This window comes from Strongylocentrotus purpuratus, unplaced genomic scaffold (genome assembly GCF_000002235.5).
Source record: "Strongylocentrotus purpuratus isolate Spur 01 unplaced genomic scaffold, Spur_5.0 spur5_scaffold_7, whole genome shotgun sequence".
NCBI classification, from domain to species: Eukaryota; Metazoa; Echinodermata; class Echinoidea; order Camarodonta; family Strongylocentrotidae; genus Strongylocentrotus; species Strongylocentrotus purpuratus.
The window spans coordinates 10,205,663-10,231,420 of NW_022145613.1; the positions used below are offsets into that span (position 1 = coordinate 10,205,663).

At 36.1% G+C, this 25,758-nt stretch overlaps 2 protein-coding genes, 1 long non-coding RNA gene and 1 other non-coding gene across 9 annotated transcripts in view; 3 read left to right on the forward strand and 1 right to left on the reverse strand.

Moving 5' to 3' along the window:
* Nucleotides 1–7,511, forward strand: part of LOC752681 (tumor protein D54) — a 31,524-nt gene extending 24,013 nt beyond the window's left edge. For all 6 annotated transcript variants that reach the window (XM_011675214.2, XM_001176225.4, XM_011675212.2 and 3 more), the window contains one exon: nt 5,952–7,511. In XM_011675214.2, coding sequence (XP_011673516.1) covers nt 5,952–6,080 — 129 coding nt within the window. In that variant the 3' untranslated portion in view covers nt 6,081–7,511. The remainder of the gene's footprint in view (nt 1–5,951) is intronic.
* On the forward strand, nt 781–4,283 carry LOC105445855. The gene is made up of 4 exons (XR_004062155.1): nt 781–1,058; nt 2,496–2,589; nt 3,034–3,180; nt 3,726–4,283. It is a non-coding gene; the product is annotated as an uncharacterized LOC105445855 (long non-coding RNA).
* A 3,333-nt stretch (nt 7,512–10,844) lies between the features above and the next one.
* Nucleotides 10,845–25,378, reverse strand: LOC100889115 (U11/U12 small nuclear ribonucleoprotein 48 kDa protein). Its single transcript, XM_030974393.1, has 9 exons — nt 25,324–25,378; nt 18,727–18,883; nt 17,914–18,033; nt 17,305–17,377; nt 17,038–17,076; nt 14,827–14,988; nt 13,817–13,944; nt 12,670–12,763; nt 10,845–11,625 (listed from the first exon to the last, which is right to left on the reverse strand). Exons 2-9 carry the CDS (start codon nt 18,868–18,870, stop codon nt 11,408–11,410), a joined length of 978 nt encoding a protein of 325 aa, XP_030830253.1. The 5' UTR covers nt 18,871–18,883; nt 25,324–25,378; the 3' UTR covers nt 10,845–11,407.
* Nucleotides 23,698–23,789, forward strand: Mir4853-1 (microRNA mir-4853-1). Its single transcript, NR_038822.1, is given in 1 exon segment — nt 23,698–23,789. It is a non-coding gene; the product is annotated as a microRNA mir-4853-1 (primary transcript).
* Nucleotides 25,379–25,758: the final 380 nt, after the last annotated feature.

The following is a 25,758-nucleotide window of genomic DNA, read 5'->3' on the forward strand; positions in this document are numbered from 1 at the left end:
CGGATGAATTTTTCAAACCAAGAAGCTCAATTGATGTGTAGTTATCTAATTGTTTGATGGAATGTTGTATTATCCTTGAATTGGTTACTCCTGCCATTTTGCATAAAATATAGTATTCCCTCTACAACAAACATAACAGTGAAGACAGAGGGGTGTATTACAGGCCGGACTTTGTTGCATGAAAAGTACCCCTTTACCGAAGATTTTGGGAACATGAATGCGGTCCCTCCAACCTGGGAGTAGGGGGGGGGGGAGGGGCGATGAAAATCATATTGCATCTGGCTCTGCTAACATTTCATTTACCGGTAATACAAATTTGATGTCCAAATTTATTATTTTGATGTGGTCAGTGGTTAAAAATATAAAAATTGGTTATGAGGGCATTATCGAACAAATAATATTCACTTTAAGTAGTAGAGATTATTACTGCTGATCCTGTACCGGCACAATGCTTACTGTGTCCCTATACAGGTCATTTTATGTGCAGTTGCCTCTCTCAGCCCAGGTCTAGTATCCTTAGACACCTTGTACATGTAGGCCTTTAGGATTCACTCTTTCTCATGAGCAGTTCACACAGCTGATTTAAAAGTTTATGCTGAGCTGAAGCAAGGGTGATCATTTCTAGCTCTAAAATTTGGCAATAGGGCCTGGCATTGGTTTCATTCATGGTTTATGTAAAAGACCATAAAAATACTTTTGGCTTTTATTTTGGGTACTGGTAGATGTTTTCATTAGGAAAGTGTTGTTCCAGTTGGAGCGATATAGACCCTCTCCCAAAGACGTTTAAATATAATTACTAGACGGAAAGCAGCACGCGCGGAAACCATGCAGACGAATGGGATTAGGCTCCGCCTCTTTTGGATCATTTGAAGACAAAATAAGCACCCGTGGCGGCTTTCTGATTGGATAAGAGCCTCATGAATATGTATTTTATCGATAGTATCGTTTAAGAAACCGGATAATATATTTGACCTCATTGCGTCACTTTAATTATGCAGATTTATGCACGACGCTACTACACTCGCACAAACTGAGAAGAGTTAGTTCATTGAGAATGGGTGAGTAATTGATTGAAATATGAGTAGATTAAGTGAATTTAGTCATCAATTTTGAAAAAGCTGCAATAGTCTTCGTGATGTACGGTAATTTCGTTACATTTCGTGACAGTTTTCAACAGATTTTTGGGGAAAAGACTGGTTAAATATTGCTCTTGAAATTGCACTTTGATTTTCATCGTCATGAAGTAGTTTGACTGCGGTTTGCCGTCATTTCACCCTAGTACTCCAGTTAGGGCCCCGGGGTTCCGGCAGGCCTAGCCCGGGGAATTTCGGTGCTCATTTGCATCAAGATCAAACTTTCTAATCAAGTTTTATTTCAGATCTGATCGTCATCATGAATCTAATTCACCAATCACCGATTTAATTTAAATCTACATTTAAAGTTACACCTTAAAATAATCTACGAAGCATGATTTTTTATATAATCCAAGTCAAGTGGATTAATTCTTGATAAAATCTTTAGTAGATGTGGACTCTGATGGCTTTACTTATCAATATCGGTGCCATCCGTTCGCTCAGTTGCATCATCGGTACGCGGTGCGTGTCAACTTTATTTAGATCTAGACCAAAATTATCTGTGACCATTGATAATCAAACAACTCCAAATCCTATTCATTTAGATGTAAACCTGAAACTTATTTATAAAATATATTTAAAAAACATCAACACTAGATCTATAGGATTTGTTTATTTAATATTTAGATTTTGTGTGGGTCCAGCGTTCTTGTCAAGTTGTCATTAGACTACTACTACTAGAGTCTAGATCTAGACCTAGTCTTGACCTACTAGATCTAAATCTAGACCTAGACCCTAGCTATCAGTGGCGTACTCGGGATTTTTTCAAGGGGGGGGGGGTTAACATTTAACATCAGGCCAAAAACTTCGCAACGACCCAGCCAGCCGCTGAATAAGCGGAGGGGGGGGGGGGGGGGGGAGGTAAGAGGACTTTTTTTTTGGGGGGGAGTCATCTTTTTTAGGTCATCCATTCGGATTTTTTTTTTTTTAAATTTTATTTAAAAAAAAATCAACACTCAAAAAGGGGGGGGGGGGGGTTCCAGAAAAACATACACATAAAAAAAGCTCAAGGGGGGGGGGGGGGGGGAGGGGGGGTTAACCTGCGTATGCGCCTGACCCCTATTAATTCTTTTAATATAGACTATTAGAGATTTTTTCTTCTCCAAATTGTGCAGTTCATGTTGATAAATCTATTTGTTTGTGTAAGAGAAGACCCCTAGTCCACATTTATGTTTACTTATGTAGTCCACTTCTTCTTGTCTGTGGTCCATTAAATTGGAATGTTGATTTCCACACCATATTAAAATTAAGGCCAACCATGACATGAAAAATAGCTTTCATGCTAGATCTATTTTTATTTTGTTAAGGAGAAAGGGACGCCTTGATTGTCATATTGATTTTGTTTTCTTTTTGTTCCAACAGATTGAAACTGATGAAGAGCTTGAAGGAGTTAACTGATGAGTAGACATTACAACATTTCTTATATTTGCAAGATGAAGCTGAAAGTCCCATGCAGGTAAAATTTTCAGGATATTTAGCACACAAATATTAAACGACCACCTATTAATTCACTAAAAAGGAAATGGAACTAAGTTTATGTTGCAGGTGTATATAGTGGAGGGGATATTTTATTCTAGTTCTTCCCTTTCTTTGTTTACAAAGGGATTTGTCCTTATTTACAGGAGGTCCTGTGTGTAGAAGAACGATGTCTAATGCACGTTCAAAGCACTACATAATAATAATAATAATAATGATCATATATGTAGGGTATACACAGCTAGGACCCCTCATTACTTTTTTTGTAAGTGGTCCTTTCACTTCTTGAGCAATGAAGATGAAGAAGAACACAACATAAGATTAATGAAAGTCTGTTTATAGGATGTATCATGTATTATGGTTGATATGTATCTATTATTATCACTTTTTAATTGAAGTACCTACATTGTTTTCTCTTATGTAGGATGATGCTTCTCTACAGTGGAGGATGAAGGCATGCTGATTACAAACCCAGGAGAGGAACAAAGAACATATATTGGCAGAATCACTATATCTAGAGATGCGCGTGGGCCTACTACACTTCATACGAGCAAGTGTGCTAATATACAATGTAGGTACCCCCAATAAACTATTGTAGAACACATATCATGCAGAAAGTTATAGATCTGAACAAGATATTTTTCATTGTCCGTTACTTGTAAAAGAATACTGAATATAACAATTGTGATTTAGATTTAAAATAAAATATTTATATAGATGAAATATAAGTCTACATTACGTATGTTTCAATATCATTATTTCCAGTACACTCTCTGGTCCAAGTTGTTTGGTCATTTTATGTCCCATACTTAACCGAGTATTATTCAATTATGAGCACAAGTTCACAATACAAGTACATTGTACACATATTACTTATTTCATACCTTGTCTGATCCAAGCTCCAGCAGGCCTATCATCTTAATGGGATCATCAGAAATAATCTAAGATGTGGTCAGTAACTAGTCTTGTAGGAAAAATAGTTTTGGTTTGCCCACTATAACCCCAAGTGAATTTCAGTCCTTTGTCATGTTGTCAGAGCAGGTATCAGGGTGTATGTTATTAGTCATTGTTGTTTTTCTTATACACTGTATCTTATTTCATTTTTCCATTCAACAGACTTGGGTTATCGTTACAGCCCTTTCTTCTGAAAACTAGGCTACAACTTTATTGATGAATGCAAGAGACATCTACATGGGACTACGTCTTGAAGATGCCACCCTCATATAATGAAAGAGGACAGTAGAGATGGGTTTAAACTTGAATATTTACATGATATTTATTTATTATTTGTATTATATGTTTGTAGAATACCACATTCAATAAAGCTAATGAATTTATCATCATGTCAACTTTCAAATGATCAAAGATAACTAATCATCAATGAATAAACATTAACATTTTAACAATGTCAACTACCATCTTATGGGAGGACTGGGCCGAAAGATTCTCCTTGAAATTTGAGTGATAAAGATCTACCAGTCTATATCAAAGATTGAATTAATTAATTATATTTTAATTATAATTATACATGTTGAAATTCATTTACCTCTATGGACTTCTGTATTTTAGAGGATTTGTAGAGTATTACATTATTGCAGTATAATGCTGCTTCAAGTATTGTATGTAAGAAGGTTTGAAAGTCAACCCTCTAAATGCATTAAATATAGAAAGACATAGACAGACTGTGCCATTTCATCATTGCCTTTCGTATCCAAACTACTAATTTTAATAGAATCATGTTTTGATACTTTTTAACTTAAGAAAACAGGGGGGGGGGGGGGTTGCAATCCTCTTCCTGGTGCTGTTTCTACATGGACCATGTACATAATGTAACTGGTTGCAAAAGTGTAAACAATATTATATTTACCATATGTTTATATTAGAAGGATTTAGAAAGTAAAAACGTTTTGAATTATAGCATTTATGTTGCTAGAAGTAATAATATAAGTATAATTGCAGTGTTTATTGTTAAGGGAAAGGGATGGTGTCCCAGTGAAATTAACAGTATACCAATGTAAGATTATTAAAAAAAAAAAAATTATTCTTTAAAATAAAAATTATGCAGGACATGGGCTTCCTAACTAAAACCCTGGTACCACTTCTGGGTTGTTGTTGTTTTTTTCTTTGGGGCTGGGGGGGGGGGGGGGGTGGCAGGCAACCCGGCCAATTCAAAATTTTCAGTGTTAAATTCAATTGTCTTTAAAAAAAAGAAATCATTTATGTCAAGATGAAATTAAATAATGTTTCACTTTCCTTTTTTTCAAGTTGGAACATTTGAATAAAATGATTAACATACTTTCCGATCTCTCTGGTCTCTACGTTAAAAATGTTCAAAGCTCCTGCAAAGGCTTTAAAAAGGAAAAGTGAAGAGAATCCAAGTGAAATGTGGAGGGTAATGGAGTGAATATAGAATGGTTGATAGCGAGTGCATGCAAATGAGTGGTAATAACAAGTACGACTGAAAGTGAGACAGAAAGGAATTGCAACAGGTTGTTCAGTAAAGAGAACACAACTTGCAGACGATATTTTTCGAAAGATGGAGAAAGAGAGAGAAAGGGAATTTTTAAGGTCACGATGAGAGTGGATGGGGAAAATCCATCCACTGTGCCACATAATTTGTTTGTCTAAAATAAGGCAACTTAATACATCGGCATATTTAAAATGTATAATCATAGCCAGAGAATGTGTTGAAAATGGATGGTTATTATCATTTTTTAGTCAATAAAGAGATTTTCAGAAAAATCTAATGCTGGAATATTAATAAGTATAGGTCTAGGTGTAATGATGTAATTAGTTGGCGTAAATATTCATAAATGAATGATACATGCCATTAACTCAAACAACACAACAACGAGTGGAACTTTAGTCCACTTCCCAGATGCATCCTGGGTACACCAGCTGTTTTACTGGTGATCGATAATACACGTTCGAGCGCGTATTTCAGCTAACGGTGATCGCATCAGAATAATCCATGCTGATTCGCTGAATCGCTTGCGTTGCTAGCGCGCAGCGTGATGAATAAATTACCCATAATTCCGTACAGTAGATTATTTGACCTCTCTAATTACGCTGATACGCGTATTGTCTTTTACCATGTAGTGAACATCATTCCAGTACACTTTTCGCGGGGAGCATCCTACATAATGCATAATTCATAAGGCTCATGAATTATGCAAGGGGGCTTATTTTGGCTTCTAATGGATCCGGACAAAATGGCGGAGCTTGGGGGCCTGCCCTCTCCCCCCCCCCCCCCCCTCATTGAACGAACCAAATATTCTATTTTTTTTTTTTTTTTGGAACACTTTATACAATTTCATTTTTTTTTTAAACATTTAACAACAGACGAAGGTTGCAGGACAGAAGCCAGATGAGGAGTCGAGTTTTGAAGATGTCCTCCAGAGCACCGCAAACGAGAGGACCCCAGACCCGCAGCCAAACCCCCCACTCCCTGAAGAAAAGGTCCCAATGTAAACGCACCCGCACATACCACCAGCTGGCAAGCATGCAGGTGTGCATATAGAAGAGACACAATGAGCACTGGAACTGTTCATACTAGTACACTATACATATGATCAGAAATATCTTCACTATATCCATGGGTACCTTTACTCCTGAAATAAAAGGTACATGTGTAAATGCATCATCTCTTGATATGTTAATACATAATGGATTCATTAAAGGCTCGTTCAGATATGAAGCAGCAAAACCGTGCAGCTTTAAAAAAAAAATGATGTCTTAATGTTCAATACGTTTCATATTTCAATATCTTATAACACAGGGCTCAGTGAATACGCCCAAGTCCTTTGTTGTGCGCAGTTGCCATTCAATTACATGTTGTTGCCTTTTAATGGCGGCTTACCGAACCATACCTGAACAAGCCTTTATAGAGAAGGGGATTTCTGATTTAAAGCCATTGAATTACAAGTGGCAAGTCTGCCCATGGTAGAATGAGAGCTAACAAAATATTATTTAGTGAGAGAGACACTGTTAACATTGCTTCATGGAGATAATATATGGTTAATTAAAAGACAAACCCAAAGCAACAGAATTTGTTTGTTTGATCTGATGTATTTAAAAAGGTATTGCTTCCATACCACATCAACCCATACAAAGAACACATAACACATGTATGAGAAGTAAATCTCTTTACAAATCAAGTTTGTTGGTTTGTTGCCAATTTTGAATGGCTTTTGTAGCTAACATGTATGCGTGTAGTATGCAGGGTCATGGACATTACCAGAAATCATCTTTTCATAGTGAATTATAGAACGGTTTATTTCTTTAAAGTCATTTCGCAGTTTTACAATACATTCCTTTTCATCACTTTAAGCTTAACATCTACAGATAGTGAAGTGCTTTTGTGTTTTAGTTTAGTTGCTCATCCGTTATGTCATGTTTAATTGAACTCTTCTATATACCTTTCTTTATTAGCATCATTTTATTGAAACCTTGGTCTTAAAAGATGTGTACATACTTAAGGTGACCAAATATTGAAATCATGCAGAAAAATGCATATTGTATGAGGTGGTTGGTACATTAACATTTTGTTGACTTTATTGATGACTTCATCAAATTTTTTTATTTTTGCATCAACAAAATGAATGTTTGAATGTAATTCCACTACTGGTAAATGTAAAGCTTTGTGTACCGTGTCCAAAATATTTACACCGATTCTCAAAACTCACTTTCATGATTGTGGATAATGTTCAAGCACTAAACTGTTTTTGTTTCATGTATACATCTAAAGCTTTCAGTTTTCAATACACCCTTTACTTAAAGGCATTGTTTAACAATGTTTCCAGTTTTACAAATCTGAGATGCGTGGCCCTACGCGTCATCAGTGTCTGTGATATGGTGTAATATTGAAGCCCTGAAAAAATTGTGCATCAGAATTATCATGAAGCGCCTCAACAAATTTAAGATCTTTGAGTGACAGGTTTTTACCATACTCATTTTCCCCAATAGACTGTAGTGTTATAAATTCCTAATGGTTTTTTAATTTTCGATTTCCAATCATTCAATATCTTGATAATCAGACAGGCGATCGGCTTGTAAAAGTCATGGGTTTCCTGACTGACCTAAAAGTTTATAATTATCATTGCAGCATAAGCTAAATCCAGGATTTTGTTTCAGAATCCGAGACTTCTCCAGCACTTATCTTTTTGTTGAAGTTATGCGATACATTTATTGTACATGTATAAGTTAGCCGTTTGTTTCTCTCAACATTGTGCTTTATTATATTTATCTTTATTTTTTCAAACTCATTTTGATGTCTTAATGTTGTCAAACTTGATATTGTACTTGTACATAAGCACTTATATGAGACATTGAAAATGTCATAGTTGGGTTGATTTAATTGATTTATATATCTCTTGATTGAAAAGAGTGTCAATATTGTTGTATATGTATGAAGCTATTACTAGTATTTGGATTTGGTCATGAACATTATATGATTCATAGGGCATTGTTTCTGTAAAGATATTTATACAACTTAATTTTTGTCTTGCTCTAATCATCTTATATTGACTAAAATGTGGCTAACAACAGTTGTTTTGATTTATTTTTTTTTTAGAAAAAAGAATCAAATATTAAAAGTGACTTTTCTTTATTTTTTTAATTATATTTTTTAATTTTAATATTCAAATTCCTACAAGATGCATTTGGAAGTGACTGAAATTTCTTGACAATTTTCTCCCCAAATTTAGTGACTAAAAAACAAAAATAACTATATTATAGTACATTTTCTGAATATAAATTATGTTTAAATTTATATTTTGTCTGTTTTGGATTTTTTTTTTAAAATTCTTTTGAAATTTAAATATTGACATTTGTAACGGCATGAAGCTTTTACTTTCAAGACATTTACTTACTGGCAAAGAAGGAAAAGCTACATAACTTGAGGAAAGAAAAAGATTAGAAAAGTACTGAAAATGGAAAAAATTCCTGTTGTAAAATAGACTGAAGATGACTCCTAAACAATATTTACATTGTATTTTGTGTTCATTTTAAATCCGGTATGCGTACCAGGTTTCATATATTTCACAAATCTGTAATACTTTTCGGGGAAAATATCATTTGAAATAATTCATCTGCAATATGACTTAATAGTGTATTTGATTATTCTATATCCCTGATGAATTGTGATATGTCAATTTGATTTATTGATTTTATGTCATAACAAGAAGGAGTCGGACTCCTGGATCATATAGAATGTATCATTTATTTGGTGTTGAGGAGTTTCCATGTAGTTACGTCATATATTTTAATCATATTTGCAACTGCCATTGTTTGTTGGGAGCCTTTTGCATAAATGCATACAGAAATCCACAACATTCATATTATTCTAGTACTTGTAAATGCATGAAAATCAAAGCTCTACAAAGAAAAAGTCTAGTTCTGCAGTACAGTACCATATTAATAATACAATCTAGATTTGTAGCATGCAGGAAAAGCTGGAATTGAACAAGAATTTAACAGAATTGCACAGATGTAAATGTTTGATAATTGTGGTAACAAAAATAACTTTATTTTCTTTTACAGTGATTGAGTACTTCACATATGTCTGTTAGTCTGGGATTTATTGTTTACAGCTGATTAATCTAGCATTATTGAGGAGATAACTCAAATCATGTACGGTTAGAAGTACAGCTAAAGGGGCTACGGTGCATTAATATTTAAACATACTTCAAAGTAGTATTACAATGTATTTAGATGCCAAAATTGGAAAGGTTCTAGAACATCTTAGAAATAATCATAATTTTGAGAACAAATCTCTTCCACAAAAATACTAATTTTACAGGTCTTGTAGGGGCCTTTACTAATTTCAGCATTCAAGGAATATGTAAAGAAGTGATGATTTCACTCTAGAGAAAACAGTGAAAATATAGTTTGTTTATTCCTTTCTAGATATGAGAACTCTGTACAATTACATATATTTTAAGTTGAATCTGAAGCTATATTATAGTAAAATTTAAATTAAAATGGAAGTAGCAGTAGCAACTTTCTTCATCTCGGTAGATATTGCTACCTTGATCCATTCCATATTTAATATTTTGCATTTTATCTGATTTCTCACTTGCATAATGAAGATATTTATCAGTTCATAAATGCAGGTCATTATACATTTCTTCTTTTTCTAGAACTGGATGCGTACATGTATTAACAAGATTAATAAAGAACAAAAGAGATTGTATTCTCCATTTTCTTTTCTTTTTTAATTCTCGAAAGAAGTGGTGAAAAGGGTCGAAAGGAAAAAAAAAGAGAAGATGGTTGAGAGAGGTACAAGGAGAGAGAAAGAGGGGAGACAGAGTAAAGGCTCATTCACATATACAGCAAAACCACTGCGTTTTTTTTATTTTTTATGATGACTTTGAAGTAATACACTTCACATTTCAGCATCTCGTAACATAGATCTCGGTGAATACACACAAGTCTTGATGTGCGCAGTTGCCATTCACTTACATGTAAAGAAAATATATTGGAGGCTTTTTTGTGCCGGTTTTCCACGCCATATTTGAACAAGCCCTTCAATTAAACCCAAATATTACAGGAATATACAGCATCTACTGAAATTTTGATGCTTTCAGGTGAGCGGATATTCTTACAAATCTTTTCTGTTGGTAATCTTACCCTTGACTTTAACAGTACAGAAACTGAATTCCCTCACAACAAAATGGGAAAGTAAAAATTCTTGCCACAAATGCTTATTACATTCTAATATGAACTCAATAGTATTGCTAATCATCAAAGAGGGCAAATCCAATGTACTAAGTCATGTCTTATGCCATACATTACCAACTACTGAAGAGTTCAACAATAAATTGACAATGAATGTATTATTACATTTTACAAAATGGGTTCAAGAATGTAGCCAATGAGAAGTGTCAAAATGGATCACGTTTTATTGCATTAAAGGTAATACAGAGTTTTGGTATGGGGTCATGAATTTGGTTCAAATGAACATATTAGAAGCATATGCGATCCTACAATATCCAGTGATCGTTGTCGCGGTTTTAAATGAAATTTTAAATGATAAACTCTTTATGTTGTATAGCTCCCTCTCAAGGTCAAGATATTAATTAAGTCATAAAATAATGTTTCTTGACTAAAATCGACTGTTTGGCTATTCCCATTTGGAAATTACATATTAAAGCTACCTATTCTGAGATTTTCATGGTCGAGGCTACCATTGAATGGCCGTAAGCGCTATTTGAAATTTATCAACATTTACCGGGAGCACCGGTAAATTTTGAAATTCAATTTTTCTCGAAAGCAGAAGAGTTTTAGGGGCTAAATTTTCTAGTGCTTATGATACATCCACTGGGTCATCCAAGTATATCAAATTGTAAAGAATCATTATCCAGCCAATTTTCAAAATTTACCAAAACTTTGTATTACCTTTAATTTTTACCATATGCACAGGGAGTGCATTTTGGTGATAACAACTGTCAATATCTCAAGTCTTAGGAAACAAATAATACATGTTTTAAGTTCATGCATTAGTGATAAGCACTGCACCTGGCTAAGCCCAATGAGACGGACAATGAACTTGACTAGTCTCATTCATCATGCTACTGTGATCGGCCTGCGTGCCATGCATATTCATTAATGCACTTGCAAACATTTTTTATTTGTATATTATATCTAGTCTGATCCAGGCTCTAATTAAAGTAGGGATATAGAACTAAATTGTAAATCATGATTGAGATACACTACAACCTTGGTAAAATACAACACAAAATAGCTTGGACAAAGTTTAAGGCTATATCTACATTAAAAACATGATCATTCAACATTTTCTACAGATGGAGGTGATCTATGTTTACTTTTATGTTTATGTTTACTATGATGACGATGTTTGTGACGGCGTGATTTGCCATCCCTGCTACGTGATGTGCTGCGACTTCGGTCATCGTCTCTTCTACTGCTTTGATCCCTGCTCCGTGATCGTCGACGTCGATGGTGATCCCTCGTATGATCTCTGGAGGAGCTAGCCTCTCTTGATCCGGAGTGGGTTCTGTAGGATGAAAACCAAAGAAAGCTGATACAGTCAAATCTGCTTAAGTGACCTCCTGTCTACAAAGACCGCCTGTCCACAAGGACCACATTTCTTGTTTCCCTTAAAAATGGTTTCTCATTGAAACATGTACTAAAGGAACCTGTCTACAAAGACCACATGTCTACAAAGACCACTTTTTGTGTTTCCCTTGTATGGTCGCTATAGACAGGTTTGACTGGAATATGCATTCTGTTCATCCTGTATACAGGGTGGCCCAATAAAAATGGACTAGCATACTTCCAATATTAAACATGGGGTCAAATTCACTGAGTGATACCAGCTGAAAGTGAATTTTATCAAACAAAAAATGATGCCAAGATTGACAATTTTGGTGGAGGAGTTTTTGTGTAAGGGAGGCATTTCGTAACACACGGTAGTAGATCTAATTCATCCAGTATCAATGAATCTACATTTTAAGCAATTCATATAATTTCAGGTGTGTGTGTTCGACAAGTCATAAAAAAGACTGAAAAGAGAAAAAAAATTGTGGAAAGTTCTGTTGTCTTCAAATAGGACGTTTTTACAGCTCGCCCCAAATTTGGGACATTAAACCATTTGTGAAACTACACAATGATACAATACTTTCTGTAAGGAGCACTGCCAGTGGATGTGTTCACAATCGTTTCACAAAAATAGGTCTCGCATTAAAAAAATCAACTTATTTTGGTAAATGTGGTATCCTAATTCTAGACATAGATTCCTCATCTACTGTAACTGGTGAAATTTGTCCTGCATTACCGTATTACAAGTGAGTCTGTATGCTAGTCTGTTTTTATTAGGCCACCCTGTATAGGGTTTGTAACAATGTTAGCTATGAAAAGCCTGTTTTTATTTACCCCTCACCCCCCCCCCCCCTTTCCATCAAAGAAACAGACTGAGTGAAAAAATGGCTTTCTCATTTTTTTTTTATCTCAGATAGACAAAAGAAGAGACAGTGACAGTTGGAAACATACCTACATACATAACACATACAAAAACAAAGAAAATGTAAAAGCCACATACCTTTCATTTTTTCTGCTTTCCTCTTCTTCCTCTTTGACGGGCTTTGTGTCTCTTCTAAGAACTTCATATGAGATTCAATGATCTCTCTCATTACCTGGTGCAAAAAACAAGAGGTTTTGATTACTTCGATAATATCTACCGAGGCCATGGTTCCCAACATCATCATCACCATTATTTATCAAAGTCAGCATTTTACCTCTTGCGAGGGGTTACTGACTTTCGGGCCATGATGACACTCCCTCCCATCACTTCTTCTAGTCTTGAGCATCCTCCTCATTTAGACCAACCTTACGGCTTTCTTTCACCACCATACCTTTAGATGAAATCTTCGGTCTTCTTTTCCCTCTTATGCCATCCACTTCCAGATCCCATGCTCTTTTCACATGTTCATCATCTTCCCTTCTCAACACATGACCCATCCATTTCAATCCACTTCTCTTTACCAATTCCACCACAGTTTTCTTCCTGACCCACCTCTCCGTTCATGAGCTCACCCATGCACTTTCTATTGGACAGTTTCACACCACACATCTTCCGTATCATGGCTCTTTCTGTTCTCCTTCAGATACCTTCTTCTACTGTCTTCACATTCCTAATTTCTGAACCATGTACCATCACTGTTTTAACAAATAATGTCATGAAAACAAAATTCCATGACTTTTCCCTCATCTCTCCCTGACTTTTCCCTGACAGAGTTTAAAGTTATATCAGGATAATTATCAATATTATGTCGACCTATTTCCAACATGAAACATGATTACACTTTTCTTTCATGAGACAAAATATAAGATGCTTCCAGACAACTCTCTTTGGGAAGTCAATTATTCTTTAAAATCCCTGATTTTTAGGTAAACTCTAAGTTGGACTTAAACATTATGAAAAGCCATTTGTAGCCCTCAAATAAAATATATTCAAAAGCAAAAATACAAGCATTTTAGCCTTTTCATAAATTCCACATCAAGAACATGAAATCTCCTTGGTAATAGAAAATATGAATGATTTGAAATAACATTTTATGCATTTTAAAACAACTTTTACAAAATATTTTTTCAAAGATACTAACGGCTTTCCATAATTTTTAAGTCCAACTTAGAGATAAGTTCAACTTAGGATCTTTGTGAAACACCCCCTGGATAATGTAACTTACATCGGTCTTGGATCTTTTAGTGATGTGGACATTCTTGGCTCTGTAGCTCTGTCGACGTCGCCGGTAGTCTCTCATCTCGGCCAGGGCCTCGGCGTGAGTTTGGGTTGTCTCCTTCTTGTCGTCATTATCTATAGAAACGACAAATTCAATGTACAGTCAAACCTGCTTTAAACCCGGTTCTCACTCACTTCCTAGACGGATCCAGGCTAGATCGATCTAGCCTGGATCCGTCTAACTGCGAGTGAGAACAGACAACCTACAATCGCGCTATACCATAACAACAAGAGCAGTCTAACTCGTGAGTGAGAACATGAACAAAGCGAACCTCTAGAGCGATCCACTGGATCAGTGTAGCCTAGATCGATCTAGGAAGTGAGTGTAAACGGGGTCTTAGAGACCACCTGTATAGAAAGAACCCCTCTCTACAAAGACCACATTTTTTTGCTTCCCTTGAAAATGGTTTCTTATTGAAACAAGTACGAAAGGAACCTGTATATAAAGACCGCCTGCCTATAATTCTATCATTCTTTCTTCCGACCCTCACTAGTCCCATCTCTGCCTGTTTATCGGTCCAAATGTATACCATAAGTATATGTCTGTCTGTCTTTTGTCTTTCTGGCTTTCTTTCATGACAATTCACACATAATATTCCAAGCCTTCCCTCTCTCCCTGTGCCCTCCCTTTTTTTTGAACAATCGTCATAGATATATTTCAGGTGTTAAAGGCAATACAAAGTTTTGGTATGGGGTCATGAATTTGGTTCAAATGAACATATTGGAAGCATATGCGATCCTACAATATTCAGTGATCATTTTCGCGCTTGAAATCGAGTCTGGTGTGGAAGTGTGGAATTGTAAATAATAAACTCTTTATTTATTACCTTTAATATATTGACTTCAATTCAATTGCCAATGGGCTTGAATTCTTTTCCATCACTCATATTCTTATACTGGATTTGAAACCTACAGCATGGCAAGGGTAAGAGAAAAATAATAGCAATCAAGACATACCTTTCTTTTCAGGGTCAAAGGTGAGTTCAAGGTCAAGTTTGTCTGCCTGGCTTTGACCTTCACTCTTCTCTCTGACCTTCTCATAGATGGCTAGCCTCTGGTCAGGGCTGAACTCTGCGTCAAGACGGTCCATGGTCCGGGGAAACGTCTTGGTGGACGGGCCTACAAGAGGAATGAAAAGATACATGTATATCACACATCATAAAGTGCTTGCGTTGTGTGGAAGATACAGGGCACAGATTATTTTTTGTTTCCAGTCATGAGCCATTTCTATTGGTAATTTTCTTTTTTACTAGGCAGACTTGTTTTCTCATAAAGCAGTAAAAATGCATGGCTGGTGAGGATAAGAAAAACTATTCTAAAAAAAGGTACAGAAACGTGAGGGACACTATTTTATTCCACAGCATAGTATTCTCTTTGTTAAATTTACCTCATCATACGAGAACAAGGCTATAATGCTTTATTTTCACTAGACAGCAGCTGTTGAGATATATTTGTACTTCTTAATGATATGTATGATAGATTCAGGAGTAAATGTATGGATCTTTGTTTTATGACCATTTGGGTAGCTAATTCACTTGAAAATGCATGCGGGTATCCATATCACAATGGTTTACAATGGTCTACAATGTTTGTTTTTTACTTCAATGAGTTACTGGTATCTAATCTTTCTCTATGACATTAATTAAGGTTTATCATCAAATTTGATACGATGGAAGACTTTGTTGATGCAAATAGAAAACTAGAACCATAATATACAATTACATGCACATATAGTCAAGAATTTTTTTACAAACATATTTATATCCAACCTATTGCATAAACTTATTCAATATCTTCTATGAATATTTAAAAACTTCAATTTCTCGTGATTTACAAATACATTTTGTATATGCCAACAGAGTAACCTTCACCGTTCTAAAGTATTCTTGTTGGTATTTAAACCAATGGCACTACAAACATTCTAGAGAGAAGATGGATAGCCCCTCCCCCCCCCCCCCCCCCCCCCCAGCCACAACCACTCCCCCCCCCCCCCCCTTTACCAACTACACGGTACTGAGGTATCAAAATATGAAGAAGAAATTTCAGTTTTCTGTTCATTTTCACTGTTCTCTCTGATATGTAAGACTAAAAGCTGCTGTATGTCATAATAAACTATATCATTATTTAGATGACAGACACTGAGCATTCAAATTCACTTGAAAGGATATGAGTTTAAGGATATAAGCAGTTGCTAACAGTGTGAATATCAGCCGCAGATCCACAGCATTGTACTAGTGTGAGTAAATTGAAGCCATGTAAGTCAAGTTGAATAGAAGACTTGTATTATCCAGCTGTAATCAAAACAGTTATTTTGTTACATAGTCGTATCTACACACAGTATGCTTCGACCCATATATCAGTCTACATAAATAGCCTAATAAAGTCTGATAAATTATTAGTAATTTTACCCAGAGCAGGCCTAAAGATGTCGGTCTTCTGGGTAGCGTTTCTCGAAACCGTCATAACTACAAGTTCACCGACATCCCATTGAAACGCGTGTTAAACTTAATACAGGCGTGTCAATGGGATGTCGGTGAACTTGTACTTATGACGGTTTCGAGAAACGCTGCCCTGGTTGCTAACAAGCATATATGCTTTCTTAGCAGTCAGGTAAAGTAACCACCACTAAAGGCACGTTCAGATAGGACGTGGTAACCAGCAACAAAAAGCAGCCACGTTTCTGTTCTGTGTAAATTAATGGCAACTGCGCGCAACAAAGATTCTGCATGTATTCAAAGAGCTCTGTGTTATAAACTTTCTGTCATCATTTTTTTAAATGCCACGGTATTGCCACGTTATATCTGAGTGAGGCCTTACTATTCATTTCATTAAACTATGTTTGTTTTTTTATGTCGATATCATTCACTTACAAACCCATCTATATCGCAGTCATTAACAATGATATGATATAATTTCACTGAAATCAAGAAAGCTACACAATACCTGCATGCACCCCATAACAGGAGCACCTTTGCCTTCCCCCTTCCCCAGGCTAAGCCCATGTGCAACATAACATTTTCTTTTGACTAACAACTGTAAAATGTAATTTGATATAAACAAGGATGACAGTATCCCTTCTCCTATAATACATATATGTGATCATCATACTGGCAACTTCTATGTAAAAGAGGGTACAACGCCAAGTTGGTTTGTCAATGTAATTCTTACCTACAAATCTGGACGTGATTTCCCTCTGACAGTCTGCATCTAAAGAAAAATAGAAAGAGAGAGGAAATAAGAATAAGAATAACTGTGACAAAAACCAAAACTTGTGGAACGCGCAAGGTTCATTGATGTTGTAGTCCGAACAAATTATTGAGTCACTTCTCCTTCTTCTTCTCCCCTACCCCCCCCCTCCCCCTCTCCCCTCTCCTCCCTCCCCTCCCTCCCCTCCCCAACTGAATTAAACATACTATGATGGTTGATAATACTTACCAAGCTCAACTGCATGCACATCTTTTTTATTTTCATAGAAGAACCTGTTGGCCTCCAAAGATGCTGCTTCCTCCTACAAAGGAAAACAAGATAAATGTAAAATATGATTTAATACATATAACAAGCATACAAACCAACAAGCGACTGGCCAGGAAAGGTATATTGATGTACTACATAAAGCATAAATCTTCCATGAATGGGCGATTGGGTGCAATGTGTCTAGGATGACTATGACATGTTTCCATAAATGTGATCTACATGTATGTATTAAATATCTCTTTAGTCTTGATATGACTATGGCTATTGAATGGTTGTGATTCCAGACATAACCATCATTCAATTCTATTTATAAACATTTCAAATCCATTCAATTACAAGGTCATATCTAGCAATAAAATCCTTTGTAAAATTATATACAAATATACAAATATACAAACTATTGGAAGATGTAAATCAAGGTTGGGCTTGAAAAAAAAAAAAACTTTATCAAGGTACAAACCTTTAAAGAACAATTGAATAACATATTCATAAACACACAATATCAAAACAATCTACTACAGGACAGTCTTCTTAAATATATATTGAGATGACATTAATCAAGAATGTTACCTGTTCTTCCCTGGTGTATCCATCCCGGGCCCACTTGCATCTATCAATGTGACACTGAAGAGATGATTCTACCACTCTATGCTGGGGGTTGATTGGACATGTCACTAGAGCTTCCTTGCTCTTTGGAAAGTGAGAGAGTGGAAAGAATAAATTGATGATTGATTGGAAGTCAATAGTCATGATATTGATTGAGAACAAGAAAGGTATTATATCTATATTTAAATGACACAAGTTAAATGTCCTTCTGGGTCCGAACACAAAAATAAACATACAATGAATCACTATTAAAGTGGATCCAGAATGCAGTACAAAGGGCACATGTGCATTCGGGTGCTAAACGTTAAAGATGATCTCCTGGGAATTAGAGGGTGTAAATGCTGCAGATATTAGCTCATCTTCCTGATTCAGCAACTGATGTGAAAACTTCAACTGATTTATACATTTTATAGAATTGTACAGGTTGGAAAATTATTCTTGATTTAAAGATGCCTTTTTGCTCCCATGGAATACAGATTATAAGGTAAATAATTGCCTCTAAAAGGATTGCAATGGATCATAAGACAGTCATCATTCCCAGAGTTAGAATATTAAAGCAGGACTAAACTACTTGTAGCTACTTGCACCTCTATATATCTGACAATGCCTAAGCGGTACCCATTGATCCCCCATGGTCCCCTTTTTCTTATGTTAATTGAGAGCTGATTTAATGAGATAACCACCTGTCCATGACCATGCAGGGAGATCTACCCCCCCCCCCCCCCCCGGCCAAACTAGTGCAGATATGCTTTAAATATCTTCTTATGTTCTACATACCTGAAGATCTTCAAAGCTCCATCCAATTTCTTTCAAGATTCCATCAAGGTTCTTGCTCGCTGAATCAATGACATCAGAAAATTCCTGCAGGGTTGCTTGCCGCTGGTCTACAACACTTTCACTCAAAATTGCATTTGTCTCCATGGCAACATTGTCCCTTTAAAAATAAAAGAAGTAAAAATAATGAATCAAAATGTATAGTCACTTGCATGTTTTCTCTTAATCTTATAAGAAAGATAAAAGGACCCCAAAAATGTGGGAGAAAAAGAAGGGATAAAGGTAGAAATACATGTTTGAGTTTTGAGTTTGAGTTTATTGATTTCACATTTCACATGCAGAAATAATACAGATAACAAAATATACATAAAAGACATATTGTTTCATAATATAACAAAATGATTATATTAATTGACAAGGTAATCATCACATTTGTTTGACAACTAATATCATTTAAAGGAAACCCAGATAAAAGTAGAAACTGTGAAATGTGCAGGAACCTATAGAAAAGCAGAGCTTGTAAAGAATAGGTTCCTGGGCGACTTGAAAAATAACAGGGACAGAAAATGTTTACAGTAGAGAGAGGTACACAATTAAAATTAAGACGGTAGTAGTTTGACAAATAGTTGTTTGCGAGTTCAATACAATACAATACAGAAAAAAGAAAGAAAAAGAAATACATTAAACCGAAGAGTAGTAACGAGCCAATAAATAGCAGAGTATGCACCATACATGTTTGCACCACCTGAACGTTTACAAAAACCGAACAATAGAAATCATGAATTATTTATTCCTTTCCTGTTAAAATCCACTTAAATGTCACATAGGCAAAAGAAGGCCTAAAATTGCAAATGAATTGTAAAATGAATTGTAAAATGGTACACGTTATAAAAAAAGAACATTATACATGAAATGTCTAATCATCATTATTATTGTAGGCATTCAACAAATGTAACTTGAGTTTATATTTAAATTGATGAATAGAAGAAGAGTGAAGTAAATCAGGATGAAGATTGTTCCAAAAAGACGGACCAGTATATACAATTGTTTTTTGAGAAAATGAAGTGCGTAAACGGGGGATGTGAAAATCATTCCTTTTCCTGGTAGGGTATGAATGAATATCCAAGTTCTTAGTGAAAAGAGAAGCAATAGAATCAGGCAAATCATTTGTTGTAAGTTGATACATGAAAATACCCAAATTATAGAGAAATATATCAGACACATGTAAAAGGTTATTGTTGAAAAATAAGATGTTTGAATGTGACCGGAAACCAACATTGTGAATTATTCTCAGGGCTCTTTTTTGAATGACCAATAAACTATGCAGTTGAGTCTTGGAGCAGTTGCCCCATGCTAAAATACCGTAATTTAAATAAGGGAAAATTAAGGTGGAGTATAGATTCAACAGGACATCAAGAGGAAAAAAGTGTTTAAGTCTGTTGATGACGCCGGTATTTCGTGATAAAAGTTTACATAAATTTCCAACGTGCATTTTCCAATTAAGTTTACAGTCTATAACAAGACCAAGAAATTTTGTGTGTTCAACAAATAAAATGTTTATGTCATTAATGGAAATGTTACCAGGTAGTGATGTTATGGAGTTACTGAAAAGCATATAGTTCGTTTTAGTCACATTAAGAGATAATTTATTGGCATTAATCCACTCCAAAACAGATAGTAATTCATTGTTTACAACGTCAGCCATAATATTGGGATTTGGATGAGTAAAGAAAATATTGGAATCATCGGCAAAAAGTATGAATGACAAAATGGGGGAGGAAGTTTGGAAATCATTAATGTAAAGTAGAAACAAGAGCGGACCCAGGAGAGATCCTTGCGGGACACCACAAGTGATATGTCGTAGACATGAGTCATGATCATTTAAATTAACATATTGCATTCTGTCTGTGAGGTAATTCCTGAACCACTCCAAGGCCTTCCCTCTGATCCCATAATGGGATAGTTTATATAAGAGAATATCATGGTTAACTGTGTCGAAGGCCTTGGAGAAGTCCAGGAAAATGCCAATAGTATGGGACATATTATCAATAGCACATGCAATCTTATTAATGAACATGAGTAATGCATGAGTTGTGGAGTGTTTACGTCGGAAACCATATTGAGATGACGATAATATATTAAATTTAGATATGAATTTAAAGGTACGAGTATAAATAAGCTTTTCTAACATTTTTGAAAACGACGAAAGCAAGGAAATTGGGCGATAATTACCCAAGTCATCTTTACTACCAGATTTAAATATAGGAACCACCTTAGCAATTTTCATTTTTTGAGGTACAATACCATTTAGTAAAGATAAATTTAAAATATGAGCAAGAGGATGGGCAATCACACCGATTACCTTTTTTAAAAGAAAATTAGTTATGCCATCAGCACCTGCACTTTTTTTATTCTTAAAACTATTGACAATACTAATTAATTCAGAACAGTCTGTTGGAGTTAAAAAGAATGAACTTTGGTTGGAATTTGTGAGAAAAGAATGAAAGGGTTTACCAGATGTGGGTATTTTCTCAGCTAGCTTTGGCCCTATTTGAACAAAAAAAGAATTAAAAGATTCAGCTAAATCACGAGAGTCTTGAATCTTCACACCATCATCAATCACACTCTCAATGTGTATAGACTTAGTTTTACTTTTCAGGACATTATTAATAATCTTCCACGTATTTTTAGCATCATTTTTATATAAATTGAATTGTGAAGAATAATAATCTTTTTTAGCCTGTCTCAATAAAGATGTAAGAATATTACGATATCTATTGTATTTCAATTTAGAGCCCTCAGTTTCTTTTACTTTATATTTATAGAACAATTTGTTTTTACGGTTAATGCACTTCAAAAGAGATTTAGTGACCCAGGGCAGTCTGGGCACTTTTTTGTAATTAGAACGCAATGGAATACATATCGGAATATACAGGTTGTATAAATCATCGAAAATTTCAAGGAACCTATTATAACAATCGTTTACATTTTGACAATTATATAATTCAGACCAATCAGTAGAGATAAGACTTTGTCGAAATCGTTCGATGTTCACATGGGACAAATTACGAAAACCCGACACCTGCTTACTGGAATTACACTGTGAATGAAAATTGGGAATGAAAGCAAACACTGGGAAGTGATCACTCAAGTCGGAAAGTACTATACCAGATTCAATATAAGAAGATACATTTGTAAAAATATTATCGATCAAAGTGTGACTGCTATTTGATATTCTTGTTGGTTTGGTGATTTGGGGAAGAAAAGAATGGGATAAAAGCAAATTTAAGAAATCCAAATACTGAGAATTTGAGTCACACGATAACAAGTTGGCATTAAAGTCGCCCATTATAAAGCACATCTTGTTGGCAATATGAGGTGATGATAAAATAGTCTGAACAATTACAAGAAATTCAATGAAATTACTTTGAGGTGGCCTGTAGATTTCACCAATAACGATATGTTTTTTACCAGGAACTTCGATCTCTATAAATATGCTTTCAAATATATCAGACATGATGGTTAAGTCATTAAGTATTTTGGATGCATAATCATTTGAAATATACAAGCCAACTCCGCCGCCAGTTTTGTTTTTCCTGTTATTAGTGACAAGAGTGTAGCCATCAATAAAAAATAGTGAGGAGTTAGATTTAATCCAGGTTTCACAAATACCAATGAATGAACAATCATATTTAATTTTGTCCAGGAGTAGTTGAAACTGGTCAAAAATTTTACCGAGACTTCTGACATTGCATTGTAGAAAAGATAGTTTATTGACAGCCTTTGAAAAATGATCAATGAACTGAGATTCTGTAAAATAGCGTGAATGTTTGCTGCCTGACAATGACTCACATGAGTCCATGTTCAGTTGCAACTCAGCAGTGCATAAATTTAAATATTCAGCCGTGTCAGCTTCATGACGAACGTTATCTGTAGTTATGTAAGAGGAGGATGCCTGTGAATTATCAGGTGGTAAAAGTTGTTGATCATTACCAACATTAGATAATAGAGGTTCAGTCATTGATAAAACATGAAGTAACAGGTGAGTAACGGAGAATCCAGTAGATGAACTGGAATGACATGTATATAAATATGAATAGGAAAGAAGAACGTTCAGGTGGTGTAAATACACAAAAGGCGTGGTTTATAATATGACATTTGTTGTATAGTAGAATTAGAGATGGTTCGCAATAGAATGTGATAACCGATTTAGTACAGGTAGCATCAATCAGGAAGTTAACTGAATCAATTGTACATACGTATACATTCATTGGAAATAAGATCGAGACAAAACACAGATAAGAAATAAAAACTAGAAAATTCATTACTTAGCACTTGTACTAGAACACGTACAAGAAACTCATGGGCTCCTTTCAGCCACCGCACGTAGAAGAAATTTAGAAAATTCAGGCAAAAGCAAGAGAGAGAAGGGGGGGGGGGGAGAAAGTAGGGGGAAGTGGGGGGGGGGGGAGATACCCTTCTTACGGTATCGGGTTACATGTATGTTTACATGTTAATCAAAAGTTAATTCAGAATTTAAAATGCATTTAAGTTGAAACGGTGAAATACATTGTAGATGTACATGTATCACACAGTAAACAGAGCACATTCCAGAGAAGGTAGAGAATAATTATCGTGATTTGTGTTCAATGCTGAGGTGATTTACCTTACTCCTGCTGGTTATTCCACTTGGAGGTGTTTTTTTCCTTCCATTTGAGTTCAACTGAAGCTCCGACAACGATTATCTTAGTGGAGACTCCCTTTTGCTTCCGGAGGTCGTAAGCGATCTTGGCAAGCATTCCCCTCCTGGCTTTGAGGGCTGGGGGGAGGTCTGTGCGCACTGTGATTCTCACTGACGCCGTGGCGCGATCTTGGGGGATCCTTTGGCGCTGACCGTTTTCGAAAGCGGCGAGCAGGCGGTTACGATCCTCCATGTAAACGAACTTCGCGATGATTGCATTCGGGGCTTGTGGGCGGGTCGATGAGGCGGTAGCTCCGTTGTTGCGTCTTGGTAGGCGGTGTGCGTTTGCGATCGCGATGTCATTAGCTTCCCTTTCATTGATGCCGAGGTGTATGAAGACCTTTTGCAAGACGTCGCGTACTTTTTCGTCGGGGGTTTCATTAACGCCGTAAAAAAGAAGATTGGCGCGCCGATTGTAGATTTCCATTATGACAATCTTCTCTTCGAGGTCGGCGATTTTTCCCGCCATTTTCTTTTCAATCGCGGGTAGCTTTACATGCTGAAGGTTGGCAACCAAATCGGAATTCATGCTAACAGAATCCTCGAGTTCGGTTTGCCTGCGCTTGATGGAGGCCACCTCTGCTGTGAGTAGGTCCAGTTTCCCGCATACTGCAGCTGAGCTAGCGGTTATCGAACGCTGGATGTCGGCGAGCGTCAATTCGGGTTCCGCTTGCGGGCGAAGTAGCGGCTCACTTGGGCCTGGCTTGCTGGCACCTCTCGTAGTATTTGCACCTTGCGGGTCTGGAGATTGGGCGGGTCCGTTTGTGCTTACAGATGAACGTAAAGCCCTGGAATTAGCCATTTCCTTCAAAATTCGCGATACTTTACCCTGCTTCTAGTGTGGAATGAGATTCTAAGATATGAATATCCTCTATAGTCCAGTAAAATCCTTGAAGCAGAAATGCTTAAGCTCGAGTAAGGGTTCGTTGGGTGAATAAAAGGGCGGTGGCTGGAGAGAGTAAAAATTACACGTCCGTTCCCATTGAAGAAAGAGGAGAATGAGGTGAACTTCTTCTTGGCTTAGTACAAGTAGTGTAGTACAGTCCAACATCAGGTGTATTCTTGTACCGACTCATTCTCGTTCTGTAGTAATACACACAAGTGCTCAGAGTCTGACCAAGAAACCAGACGAGGATATGAAGCGGCGTTTCGTAGGATTGGCAATATATTTCCAATTTAAGTTTTTTAAGTAGACACAAAAAAGAATACACACACAAAACCTGTGCATGTGCAATGCAATCTTTGATTAGGTCAGGCTTGCTGATGTCTGCTGTGTTAGCGTGATGTCGATTTGTTGTTTACTGTCATTTGCATATTTTCCAACAACAGTAAACCTACCTTCTTGATTATTTTGAATTGATACCAAACTCGTTGTATTTCAATTCTGACTTTGATTTTTAAAGAATATTTTTCGCCATCGGTTTTATTGATATTTTAAGGAACTTCGGCAAGATCGCTTGGTGTTTCTGGGAATCGGGAAGTCATATTTTGTTATGATTTCGTCATAGACTAAACCTTGTTTTCGATATCAACCCTGGGCAGCGTTTCTCGAAACCGTCATAACTACAAGTTCACCGACATCCCATTGAAACGCGTGTTAAACTTAATACACGCAAGTCAATAGGATGTCGTTGGTCTTGTAGTTACGACGGTTTCGAGAAACGGCCCTGGTGACAGGTCAACCAACACCAAATAAGCATATGGGACGACATAAGTACATACGCGGTATGAAAACTCTGCGGCGATTACATACAAAGTAGGGACTTGATACACTCTTGTCATCATACACATTCAACCATAGTTTTACAATTTTTCATTCTCAATCATACAAATCAAAGAACAAAATTCGTATCATTTACCATTCATTTGCCGAAAAAGGTAAATCCTGCACCTGCTTGCTGCTCCTGCCGAAAATAAATTAGGTATCGCCGAAACGTCCAATAAAAAAGGAAATTATTTCTAAACTAAAAAGTTGGTAATAAATTATATTTATTTGCTGAAGGCAGTGGCGGATCCAGGGAAGGCGCCGAAACGGCCGCGACCCCCCCCCCCCCCCCCTATTGGCGGCACAAAGAAAAGAGGAAGAAAAGAAGAGAAAAAAGAAAGGAGAAGAGAAAAAAGGAGAAGAGAAAAGAAAGAAGAGAAAATAAACAGAGAGAGAGAAAAGAAAAAGAAGAAAGCTCCCCCCCCCCGCCTGATTTCAAACAAGAATAAAATTCGAAAATGGTACAACAATCGTCTTCTTTCTCTAATAATTTATTAAAACGTCAAAGCTTCCGGGCTTCGCGCGGGAG

What these genes read in the sequence shown, in the direction of transcription:
- LOC100889115 (XM_030974393.1), bottom strand. Translation starts at nt 18,870, where the DNA reads ATGGAGACAAATGCAATTTTGAGTGAAAGTGTTGTAGACCAGCGGCAA. An exon ending in GATACACCAGGGAAGAACAG is followed by an intron (nt 17,378 to 17,913) that starts GTAACATTCTTG and finishes TTTCCTTTGTAG; the next exon opens with GAGGAAGCAGCATCTTTGGA. An exon ending in GAAAGCAGAAAAAATGAAAG is followed by an intron (nt 11,626 to 12,669) that starts GTATGTGGCTTT and finishes TTCATCCTACAG; the next exon opens with AACCCACTCCGGATCAAGAG.